Genomic DNA, 12,370 nt, shown 5'->3' with positions numbered 1-12,370 from the left:
AACCGTTCAATATATTAGTATCAACAAATATTATTATTTATATGTATTTAGGGGGATACATATTTGGATACCTAAAGGATTGGTCCAGGATATCTAGTAGTTGACACAGCTACACCCCAACAAATATTATTATTTATATGTATTTAGGGATACATATTTGGATACCTAAAGTTGGTCCAGGATATCTAGTAGTTGACACAGCTACACCCCCCCCCCCACCCCACACACAACAAATTTAATTTCATCTTGTTTTGACGTTTTTTTTTTTAAGTTTTTAACTATTTAAAATATGTAAAAATTCAGCAATATCAACATGCAAATAATAATAATAATAATAGTAATTCGGATATCTAAGGGACTGGACCCGGATATGTATAAGTCGACCCCCCAACAGCACCCCCCAAATTAAAACATTCTTGTTCCAATATCTAAATTATTTAAAACATGTAAAAAATTTGGAGAATTGCACTGAAAAATTTTGTTGGGTAAGGGACTTTAACCAGGGACTTTCATGTAGTCGACCCCCCTTCCCCCCCAACACACCATTCTTTTTTGTTTACAATTGCCATTTGCAAATAAATACTTTATTTAACTTAATTGAATCTTTTAAGAAATGTTTCGTTAAATATCGATAGGTTGCAGTAACTTGCACGACTAGTTTCTCAACACTGAGTATGATATGTCGTATTTTAGAGCACTGTTTTATTTCATATGTTGTGACCCTTGAATTCTCAACTTGTTCTAGCGCCCCACTAATGTAGTGGGGCTCGTTTTGTATCCAAAGTTATCGCTTCTCGGCCTATGGCTAAGATCAAAGTGTAGTATCTGTTCTTATCAGCTTAACATCTGATAGTTTCCCCATTGGGGAACAACAAATGTTAAACTGATTTTTGGAAACAGACGGAGTGCTAGGGGCTTGCTCCACCTCTGTCATGGGTTGGCCCGGTATTGCAGTACCGCCGGGACTCGGCCCTATTGAATGATAAATATAAAAAATAGTTTACTGGAATCTCCTTCCTTGTGAAATATAGAGTCGTTTAAAATATTTAGATGTCTGGGTATAGGTGGTCAAATAAGTAAAGCGACACTGCGTGTACGGTACGAATTTTTTCAACTTACACAACTTTCATAACTTTGTCAAAACCAGACCGATTTTCAATCGGAATGTCATTTTGATCTTGGTTTGGCCTCAAAATTCATTCTGCATTCAAATTTAATTAATTTTGTAAAAAAAATTATTTTCCTCTAGATCATGGGTTCGATGCTAAGGGTCCCCCCTTTGGAATTTTGAAAATTGAAAATTTTAAATCTCAATTTTTGACTTTTAATCGACTCCTTATATCGTAATTAGTATAAAACAACACTTTAAATTTGATTCTGAGAACTTTCATTTTTCTGTAAAAAATCATGTCAAATCGGACAAAAATTTTGACTTGTAGAGTTCCTAGGTCAAAGGTTCGACCAACTTCAAACTTTCGTAACTATGTCAAAACTAGACCGATTTTCAAGCGGAATGCCATTTTAATCCTGGTTTGACATCTTTATTCATTCTGCATTCAAATTTTTCACCTTAAATTTTTTACATTTCTTTTTTCAACTTTTTTACTTTAGAAAAAATTTTCTAAAATTCCGAAAATAATGAAGTACTGAAAATGGTCCAAGTGTCTTTTTCGCTAAATTTTTTTATTTCAAAAATTTTAAATCTCAAGTTTGCACTTGCAGCTGTTTTAAAGATCTATTTTAACTTTATTAATCGTATTTAATATAGTTCATTAAACGTTTGACCGATTTAGTTAAAGATTGGCCCACTATATTAACTAGTCCACATGGTTTAATGCGTTAAATTAAATATTTTGCCGGCTTGCAGCAAGTCGAGCTGTCTATCGATAAATGCCGCTAAAGGATAACTAGCAATCGATCGCAATTCAACATAGAGCGGGAAAAATATTATTACATATATACATAGATATATAAAAATAATATACACAACAAACAAATATTCGAACAAATGCCAAAAACAATATATATATATATGTATATCTTATTATCAATTTGTCTGCCAGTAGCATAGGGAAACTACATATAGTAATATTGCTAAATACAGACATTTAAAAAAGCACATGAGGAATTTTAAATTCAATTTTAAAATTTTTAAATGCATTGATGTAACAAATTATTGTATGTATTGTTAATTAATGTACTCGTAGTTTAAATATCAGATTAGGTCTTTGTTGGGTGTATAACGCAGGTGCAGCTGTTGTTCCCCACATGATTTTACTCGCTGTTTTTCCACTCATCTTTTATTTGCTGTCTTCTTCCTCTTTTTTGGTGCATACTTTTGAGATCTAATGGAGGAGGATTGCATATTAATTGTTTTGTTTGTTTGTTTATGGCCACGGTTGCATATAGTATTATAATAATTTGAGTTGATTCAATCACAAACGTTGTAGATTATTAAAATATGACTAGGCCGAACTTTCAACTCGTTTTTCCACATTCCACAGTCCACATTCCACTTTTCTCTAGCGCATCTGAAGCTGTCGCTGCTGTCCACGATCATAGAACAGCAGATAAGCTGGAACGCTGAGCACCTCATCAATGCTCACCTCCCGCACAATCGTATCCGAGGTGTAAAACCAGCTGTAAATTATATCAAACAAATATTACTAAAGGTTTTCTGGGGTAAATCCTTGTTCCGACCTACCGATGTGCATTGCGCAGGGATCCACGACGATAGGTGACAAAGTGTCCGCTGTTTGCCTCACCCGAGTGCACCACAACCGCCAGCAGGCGATATAGATTCTTGGGAAACATGGCACCGAATCCTTCACCGCCAGCTCCAGCTCCATTCATCGGCAGACTAGATGAATATAGCGACATGGTCGAGCCCCAAGGTGTGCCCGCCTGTAATCAAAACAATTAAGAAAGCTACAGTTGAGTGTGATCGATTGTGAGAGACCCGGTAACTGTTAGTTTAAATATCATAACTCAACCTTGCCGTAAAAAGAAGAAATCTTTCGATTCTCACATGAATCTGTATTTTAATATCTGTAAACTGTATTTTTGTAACTATATTTTATTATCTTGTGACTAGCGCAATAACAAATATTACTATTATTACAAATATTTCTGCACAAAATAAATTTATGTAAAGGAATTATGCTACACATAATTTTTAATTCTTATTTTATTCAAAAAGGCAGTTATAATATTAAAATTAAAAAAAAACGGATTTAGAGTCATATTTTGTTTAAAAATGAAAGTTACGGAATAAAAAGGCGAAAATCGTTTAAGAACAGTTCAATATCAACTATAATAGGTTGCAAGCTGATATTTAAAATCGTATTTGAAATGAACCTTTATTTTATAATTTTTATAATAACTCTAATGTCGTTACTTTTATTTCAAAAATCTATGTTTATCTTAATACCCTAAGGATACTATTGTGGAACCCTTTTTTTGGAGACCGTGTTATTTCGTTAATTTTAAAGAATTATTCAAAAACATATTATTTACATTATTAAATTTATAAATATAAGTCTTGTGCTCATATGGATAATAGGAAAAAATAAGAATTTTGGTGTAAAACATTTTATCAGATTATCAGGGACCGTAAATAATGATTATTATATATATATATATTTTTTTTTTAATTACCTACTTCTAATGGACGTAGAAAAAAACTAACTACACAAAAATCTTTAGTTTTGTACAACTTCCGCATTTCTCCCATGATTTTAAAAATTCGGTTTTTACTATTTTCATCACCGTTAATCATTATTTTTTATCATCAAAAAATAAAACTCAAAAATAATGATCATAAATAATTTTTATTTTTTTTTTTTTTATTAAATGTAATGATTATTGGTACAGAAAATCGTAAAAATCATTATATAATCATTGAAACGTGATATTTAAAAAAAACTTATAATGATTACGGTCCCTGCATATTATATATGTAAATCCCTTACATTGAGATATTTTCATTTAAGTTATTTGACCGTTTTTCAAATTTTCAATGCCTGATATAGAATAATGATCCTTTATTGGATTGAAAATACCTACTTCTAACTGTTACATGCATTGCCACAAACTTAAAAGCCCCTAGCACCCTTTGAGTACTGGGTTTAATACAAATCTCTATAGATAATGCATTCCCAATTGGTTAGTTGACTCACCTGACTGTTAAGATGTGGCTGCACAAAGCTATAGGGAGCCATGGACAAGCTCTCGGGGAAGTGAACATAATCCTGTCGCTTGCAAACCTGTCCAGTTGGCAACCACACAGTGCGTGCAATATGTATGCAGAGACAAGCGGGCAACTTGGCAAATGTTACGGATTTTGTGTGCATTGTTGTCTCATTGCAGGAATCGCATTTGACATCGCTCAGATCCTCGGATGTGATGTATTCGCTTAGCAAATGTCCCAAACTCAAGCCGGAACGCCGTTGAGCTGGCAGATTTAAGGTGACACTATCGAATTTATCATAACGCACAGCGGATTTGGAGCCGCAACCATTGCAAACGATTTGGGCGCCCATTGCACCCTGGAATGGATGCGCCACCTGGCTGGGCATCATGCTGGACCAGATGGAGACGCGTCCAGGACCGCGATTAAGCCGTTCCAGCGAGCGACAAGAGCCAGACACACGTCTATTGAGTCCCTCGCTGGGATTATGTTGTTGTTGTTGCTGCTGCTGTTGTTGTTGTTGGGATTGCTGCTGGCGAGAGCGGGACAAACGTTCGCCACCGAGTATTGGGGATGCATTCACAGCCAACGGCGGCTGTGCATCAATGAAATCCAATGCGGATTGATAGCCAAATGGTGAATTGGCCAGAAATGAATTGGATGCAATGCCCGGCGTCAACACATCCGCCGTTTCACGTTCACACACCGAGGCAGGCGAATCCGGTGTATGCGCCTCAGATCTCACCAGACGCTGCAAACTGGTCGACTCATCGTATTCCATATTGAGAAAATCCGAGAGCATAGCGCTCGATGGTCGATTCGGTTGATCCCCGATGCCAGCCAAATTGCAGGAGGATCTATATGATGCCGCTGTCATGCCATTATCATAGTCCGCATCCTGACCAATGCCATTGGCTTTGGGCAACAGTGCATCCGATAGACAGCCCATTTGCTGTGGCCGTGTTGCCTCCTCCTCCAGCGAGGACAACAGCACATGGAACAGCTCATGGGCATCGTGCTCCTCCTGTGGAATGACCCAGCCCAAGGTGTTCAAGGCACGCAATACGGCACCCGGTGAATGTGGATCACCACGTAGCGTCGCATGTGTGCCATTCACCACCTCCAAGGTGCTCAACATGGAGCTAATTAAACTCTTGCGATCCGGTGTGGCGCCATTATACAACTGCAGCCAGGCTATAAACTGCGGACAGGCGGCCAGCGACTGCAGCAGCGTATTGAGGAAGCAAGTGCGTCCAAAATTATGTAGTCCGGCAATTTGACCACGACGCTGACGTAAACGGGAGCCTGCAAAATAACCATACAATATATGTAAACAAAATAGAGCTGTGCATAACTTATTTGTACTTTACCTGATGGACCCCAGAAGACAAAGGCGCCGACGACAGCAGCGACTGTTACACCGGCGGCCATCAATATCTTTTCACTTTCCATTTTAGCAGGAGCTTAGGTTGTTTTAGGCGAGGGGGGGCGGGTTTAGGGCGGCAGGAGTGTTGCACACACACACACAACTAAATGCAACTAAAACATCGGTTGGCATTAACAACGTGACAACTGCACCACCTATTTTATTTGATTATTCTTATTGTCTTTTTGTAGTCTGTTGTGCGTTCATTTATTCCACACAGCTGTTTTTTTTTAAGAAATGTACATAAGCCCGAAAATAAAAATTCTTCTATACTTTGGTGTCTGTCTGGTGTCTGGTGTTTAGTTGCTGGCGTTGCCACAGGGTTGTACACTGCACCCACTACGGCCAGACTGTTTCTTTTATTTAACAGTCTGGCAGCGCTAGTGTCGTAAGCTGTAACACGCAAAGTTAAATGCTTCAACTCAGCAACACATTTGTAAACGCTATATTATTAACTTAATTAAGTACAATATAAATAATACACTACAGTCTATACATTTATTTTGCATATCATATGATTTTTTATTTTGCCTGGCAAGCAGCTGTTACTTGTATTTAACAGTCTGGCAGCGCTACTGTCGTAAACTTCATATGCTGTAACAAGCAAAGCAAATTGCTTCAACTAAATAATATTACAAGCCAAAAATAAACTTGTAAACGTAATATTCATACTTTAATTCCGCGTGAATATAAATCAATAATTAACTCAAATAGCTATCCATTAATTTGTATGTTAAGATTTGATTTTGCTTGGCCATTGTTTGGCAGTAGCTGTTGCGCGCTGAGCTGCGTACCCGTCTTATTCTCGAATGTTGTGGAACGAAGGCGAGCAAAAACAACAACAAGAAAAGCAACAACACAACACAACAAAGGTGGCTTGCGTTTGAAATTGAATTTCTACATTCATTACATTATTACTCACAATACAATTTGGACGTTTGTTGGCGCAAGAAGCTTTCGAGCTGAAATAAATTTACAAAATATAAAAAAAAAACCAGAGTTAAATTTAACGTGCAAGTGCTTTTCGATCAAAACTAAAATCAAACTAAAGAAATTTGACAAATTATAGTTCCTAAAGGTGGTAAGTAAAAGTGAATGTTGATATTTCGTATGTAATCGAATGTAGTACAATTCATATTTATATTTGTTGTAATAATTGTGGCATCTCTTGCCCCAACCACCCAACCGCACCGTCCTTGTGTTCATTTCACTAGACACACACATACATACACACACACACGTACATACATTTACAAACACTTGCACTGCGCAATATACAAAATTTTCATCGTTTCTGTTTTCATAGGCTGCTTTATTATTGCCTCTTTGTTTATGTCGCCATTCGCTGTGCGGAGCAATCAGCTCGTTGTGCAATCTCTTTGCTCTGCTCTGGTCTGATTTTCCGCGTTAATTTTGGAATCTGTGTCAGCGTCACAAATTCAAATTGCAAAACTTTTTCAATTTACCTACTTTTTTTTTAAAAGAATTTTCCGCTAATCTTTACCTCCCCCACCACTTTGACAGCATGTGTGTGTGTAAGGTGGCTGTTTCTTTGTTGTCTCACTCGTACTTGCATTTAACGACGCATTTCATTGGTCTTAGACAAAGTTGACCCTGAGCCAAGTCAAGCTTTACAAAAGCTCCTCTTTCTCTCTCTCCCGCTGCTGCAATTTCCTTGTGCAGGCGGAAATGCGACGCAATTGTAACTAATAAGGAAAACACGTTTAAATCCATATTTGCAGAAAACCAGTTGCACGTCAAAAAAAAAAAACAAAGACAACAAACAAACTTAAAGCAAACAAAACAAAGGAACAATTAAATCCAGTTTTCCAATTGGAAAGACGCAAGCCACACAAATTCCAGTGAAGATTTGAATCAAAGCAGCAACAAAAACAAATATGGATGCCAATAAGAACAATGAGGAGCAACAACAACAACAACCACAACAGCAGCAGCAGGAGAAAAACAACGATGGAAATCTGCGCACGGATAGCGAAAGCTCGACGGACAGCATGACGCGCTTTTTACTGCCCAGCTTGGATGGCAGTCCACCCAAGGTGGTCACCATGGATGAGGTGGCGAGCATGTTTAAGAATCTCAAAAACATGGAGCTGGCACATGAGATAGCGCTCAATCCCGAATTTAAACTGCAACCCTATGAGCCGCCAATGGATAGGTGAGTGCACTATTCCATACATATACATACATATAGTTGTCTTTCTCTCTGTTGCTTTGTGTCTAGCAATACCAAGTTTATACCGCAGCTAAGCCAGACTTCAAAATCAGTTTGATTGAAAATACGGCCTAACACTTAATTGTGTTCTTTAGCAATAAGCCATACATATATGATTTTGTAAAAAATCTCTACCAAGAAACCATAAACATCTTAGAACCGACCGTAGATTACTTTTTTTGTGAAAAAAAATCGATGCACTCTATTAGACATGCTTTTTCTAGATATAGTATCCTACAAACAGAATAAACTGTTGTTTTCATTTGTTATTAAAAAAATTTAATTTAATTCTTATTTTTCTTTAAAAAATTTTCAATATATTATTGAATTTCAATAAGTATTTTGCACTATATTTAAAAACTGAAAAAAAATAAAAATTTAAATTTTATCATTATTTAATATTTTATTGTTTCGAGAAATAAGTTGTTTTTCAATTTAAATTGTATTTCTAAAAATCAAGATCTCCTTTTCATTATATAATTTATATTTTAAAAATTACAACTCTGGCTAAGTCATATTAAAAAAGTGTTTTTTTTTTTTAATATATTGTAACCCAACCCGAATTTCTTTAACTTAACTGCCGTATAAACTTGTTGTAATTAAACTTATTGATGCTGACTTACTCTCTGTCTCTCTCTCTCTTTCTTTGGGTCTTTCTTGCAGTTTGGAAGGTCGCATTAAAACCATGGTGCACAAAGCATTTTGGGATTTGTTGCGACAACAACTGGAACGTGATCCACCATCTTATGATCAGGCCATAAGGCTGCTGGGCGAGATTAAAGAGGACTTTCCACAACTGCTGTCGGCCAAAAATGCCAGTCTATTGGGTCGCATCAATGCGGCTTTGGATGAGTCACTCATCCGACAGCAGGCGGAACGTGGCGTTCTCGATTTCCGTTCCTATGCAAATTTCGTTATCAATTTACTGGCCAGCATGTGCTGCCCGGCAAGGGATGAAGGCGTTGCCAAATTGCGTGATATTGAGGATGTGGTGGACACATTTCGTGGCATACTCGAGATGATGTCACTCATGAAACTAGACATGGCCAACTTTTTGCTGGCCGTGGCTCGCAGCGATATTGCCGCCAATTCTGTGGAATATGAGAAGCAAAAGTTCAGCACTTATCTGAGAGAATTCCACGGCAATGGTAAGTCCATGAAGTCCCAAAAGAATTCTTTCTCCTTTTTATTACAAAGTTTTCTTCAATTTTTTAAACACCTTTTTTTCATTATCATACAATATACATTTGTTGCCTGTACAGTTCTCAACAAATTTACATTTAAAAAGAGACAGATAGATAAATATGGAGAATTTAATTTACTTATATAGTTCTTTATTATTTATTATTATTTTTCGAATTCCGCAAAACTCTTTCTTATTTCACGTAAAATTGTCTTAGCTATGTTGTGTAAAAATTTCAGCCTCCTAGTTCTTATGGTTTGGGCTGTGTAATGATCAGTTAGTGAATCATTAAATGAGTTAGTCAGGACAAAGAGTGTTATAAATATATATATATAGATTATTTGTTTACTGTATAAGTCCCAGCAAATGAAATTTTTTTTAAAAACTGCTAAAATGTTCGTTTTTAAACATTTGTATTCAATATTAAAAAAATGTACACTTGTTGCCTGTACAATTCATTTATATATTTTAAGAAATCTGGAGATAAAATTTTCAAAGTCTGTGGACGGATTAAATTTATATTTTTATTTAGAAATCATTTATAATGAAAATGTTAAATAGATTTTATAATCTGTAAATAACATTTCAAGTTTATTCATTTCATATTTCATTAAGATCTAAAACTAAATTATTTAAATTTAAAAAAATCATTTTAATTATCTAATTTTTATTTAAACTAAATTGTGCTTTTCGTTTTTAGCTGGTTTTCCTGCCACTGAGGATTGGCTGAACCGTCATCGCGCTGGTTGCAACAACACGGATGACATTATCTATAAGGCGTATATGCAGCTGTTGGATTATCCGGCGGATAAGCAGTTCCCCGAGCTATTGGCCATTGATAAGGAACGCTTTGAGGGTCTCAGCTGGCGTGGACAACGCTTGATACTCTGTGCCTCACTCATCTCTATAGCACAGGGTGTTCCCGTCATTTCACAACGTCGCGATAATCGTGTTAAGCTCGCCCAGCAACTGGACATTCTAGTGAAACATGTAAAGCAGGAGGAGTAAGTGCATCTCAATTCCATCTCCCTTTTGCCCATCTCTTTCTAATCCGTGATCATTTTTGTAGTCAAATTGGTGATGCAATTGATGCCTGCAATGAGCAGATACGGGCATTTATTAATGAATCTCTGGCCAGTGAGCAGGCGCCTCCAATGAGCGATGCACAGCAGGCACAGCTCCAGAGTCAGATTCAACAGCTGGCCAACAAGACGTCCCCGGTTCGAGCCCTAATGAGTAAGTACTCCTAAAAGGCAATGTTGTTCTTTTTATACCCTGAGCCCATTGAAAATGGGCAATGAAAAAGGGTATAATGAGCTTTTCAGAATGTATGTCACAGGCAGAAGAGGGCGTGGCAGACCCCCCAAAGTATATATGTTCTTGATCAGGATCAACGACCGAGTCTATTGAGCCATGTCCGTCTGTCTGTCTGTCTATCTGTCCGTCCGTCTGTTTGAACCATAAGAGCTAGAGACTTGAAACGTAGTATATAGGTTCCTGGATACCATAGGCAGATCAAGTTTGTTTTTATTTTTGGATCGGATTACTATATTATATAGCTGCCATAGGAACGATACATAGAAAATGAAGTTTTGGTATGAAAAAGTTTTTTGTTTGTTGAGATACCAAAACCAAACTGATAGAATATGCATCTGGGCTGGTATTATACATCCTGACCAAATTTGGTAAAAAACGGTCCACCATATCATATAGCTGCAATAGAGACGCGCCATCAAAAATTAAGTCATAGTGTGAAAAAGTTTTTTGTTTTTAAAGATACAAATTTAAATTCTTATTTAAAAATCATAGAATAACTTTTCATAAACATTTTGAGTATACAAATTATAAAAACAGCTTTTATTTTTAATTTGTATTATAAAAATTAGTTTCACCTATCATTGAGCTGCAATCAAATAAAGTTATGAAATAATTTTTTAACTTTAATTTTTATTTTAAAATCCATAAACTAATCTTAATTGCAATTTTTTTCATTACAAATATGAAAAAAAAATGGAATTAACTTACCAAAATACAAAATAATAACAAAAAAAAAATATATGCTTTTTGTGTGACTATTAAAAGAAAAATTTAAAAACAACATTTATTTACAAAAATTAAAAATAAGATTCTTATATATAAATCTCTTTGACCAAACCATAAGACCTAGAAGGTTGAAATTTTCACACAACGTAGCTGAGACGTGCAATTTTAAAATGAAAATTGATTAAATTGCAATTCAGATTATTGTTTTTTGATTTGTGGATAAAATTCAAATATTAAAGCCCTTAAAATTCTGGACAAACTATGCTTACATTTTTACTCCTATTAATACCGTTTCCATTTCCAATTTGTAGCTAATCGCTTGGATGGCTTTGTGCGCGTCGCTTTGCGCTCCAATGGAAATATACCGCCACCGCCTTCTGGATTTGCCGACTACGAGGAGGAACTGGTTGCATTTATAGCCTCGTTCCGGCGACTTGTCAGCTATAATCACGCCGTGTTTGGGGAATACTTTATACAGCTGCTGGACAAGCAACGTTCCAGTGTGGAGACTGTGACTGATGCAGCCGGCAGCAGTGGAGGATTAGCCTCGGGATTGACACAGACTGCCAAGCCTTAGACCAAAAATATGAAATATAACGAATATATATATATATAAATATAGATATACATACATATATCTGTCGGCTGGATGTATGCGTTGGAAGCGCGAAAGTACACCACAATTTGTTGCAATCTATGGAAACTATGGAAAATGGAGCGTTTGAAGGAGTGTTGAATCCCCCGACCAGAAACTGAATTGGAACTGTTTATTTGTTTTAGTTTTAAATTGAGGATAATACCCTGATCCTGCAGATACTATTATACTGTGCTGGGCGTCTGTGATAAACAAATAAACAGCAACAATAATAATAACACCAACAATTTAAATATACATATACACAAAATGTTATACAATAATACATAAATGGGAAACTAAGAGAACGCCCACATCTGAACAACAACAACAACTAACAATGGCAGCTGCACAGTTTGATTCAAAGTACATAAACAATAAATACATATACTTAATATATTATTTTAATTAAAAACAAAATGTATTAACATTATTTTTAAAACCAAGTGAATACCCTGTAATACCTTTTAGTTGATATATATACATATATGTAATAATATTCTTAAGGAAAGTGCTAAGACACGGATGCTATAACGCATAGTTTGTATTTGTTCAAAAATAACCTTTAGTTCAATCCATTTTTATTATTTTACAAATCGCGTTCGTTTCAAAGACGCTTTTAATAAATTTTAATCAATAATAATAATGCTATAGATACACAA

At 35.9% G+C, this 12,370-nt stretch overlaps 2 protein-coding genes and 1 non-coding gene across 3 annotated transcripts; 2 read left to right on the top strand and 1 right to left on the bottom strand.

Moving 5' to 3' along the window:
* Positions 1–786: 786 nt before the first annotated feature.
* On the top strand, positions 787–980 carry LOC117794379. Its single transcript, XR_004618418.1, has one exon. It is a non-coding gene; the product is annotated as a U2 spliceosomal RNA (small nuclear RNA).
* Positions 981–1,709: 729 nt separating this feature from the next.
* On the bottom strand, positions 1,710–5,953 carry LOC117793326 (ubiquitin carboxyl-terminal hydrolase 30 homolog). The gene is made up of 4 exons (XM_034633623.1): positions 5,560–5,953; positions 4,179–5,494; positions 2,705–2,904; positions 1,710–2,640 (listed from the first exon to the last, which is right to left on the bottom strand). Exons 1-4 carry the CDS (start codon positions 5,639–5,641, stop codon positions 2,523–2,525), a joined length of 1,716 nt encoding a protein of 571 aa, XP_034489514.1. The 5' UTR covers positions 5,642–5,953; the 3' UTR covers positions 1,710–2,522.
* Positions 5,954–6,407: 454 nt separating this feature from the next.
* Positions 6,408–11,788, top strand: LOC117793327 (T-complex protein 11-like protein 1). The gene is made up of 6 exons (XM_034633624.1): positions 6,408–6,696; positions 7,358–7,791; positions 8,512–8,996; positions 9,732–10,035; positions 10,101–10,267; positions 11,386–11,788. Exons 2-6 carry the CDS (start codon positions 7,514–7,516, stop codon positions 11,649–11,651), a joined length of 1,500 nt encoding a protein of 499 aa, XP_034489515.1. The 5' UTR covers positions 6,408–6,696; positions 7,358–7,513; the 3' UTR covers positions 11,652–11,788.
* The last annotated feature ends 582 nt before the right edge of the window (positions 11,789–12,370 follow it).

Source organism: Drosophila innubila, chromosome X (genome assembly GCF_004354385.1).
Source record: "Drosophila innubila isolate TH190305 chromosome X, UK_Dinn_1.0, whole genome shotgun sequence".
NCBI classification, from domain to species: Eukaryota; Metazoa; Arthropoda; class Insecta; order Diptera; family Drosophilidae; genus Drosophila; species Drosophila innubila.
This window is presented reverse-complemented; position numbering and strand designations above follow the sequence as displayed.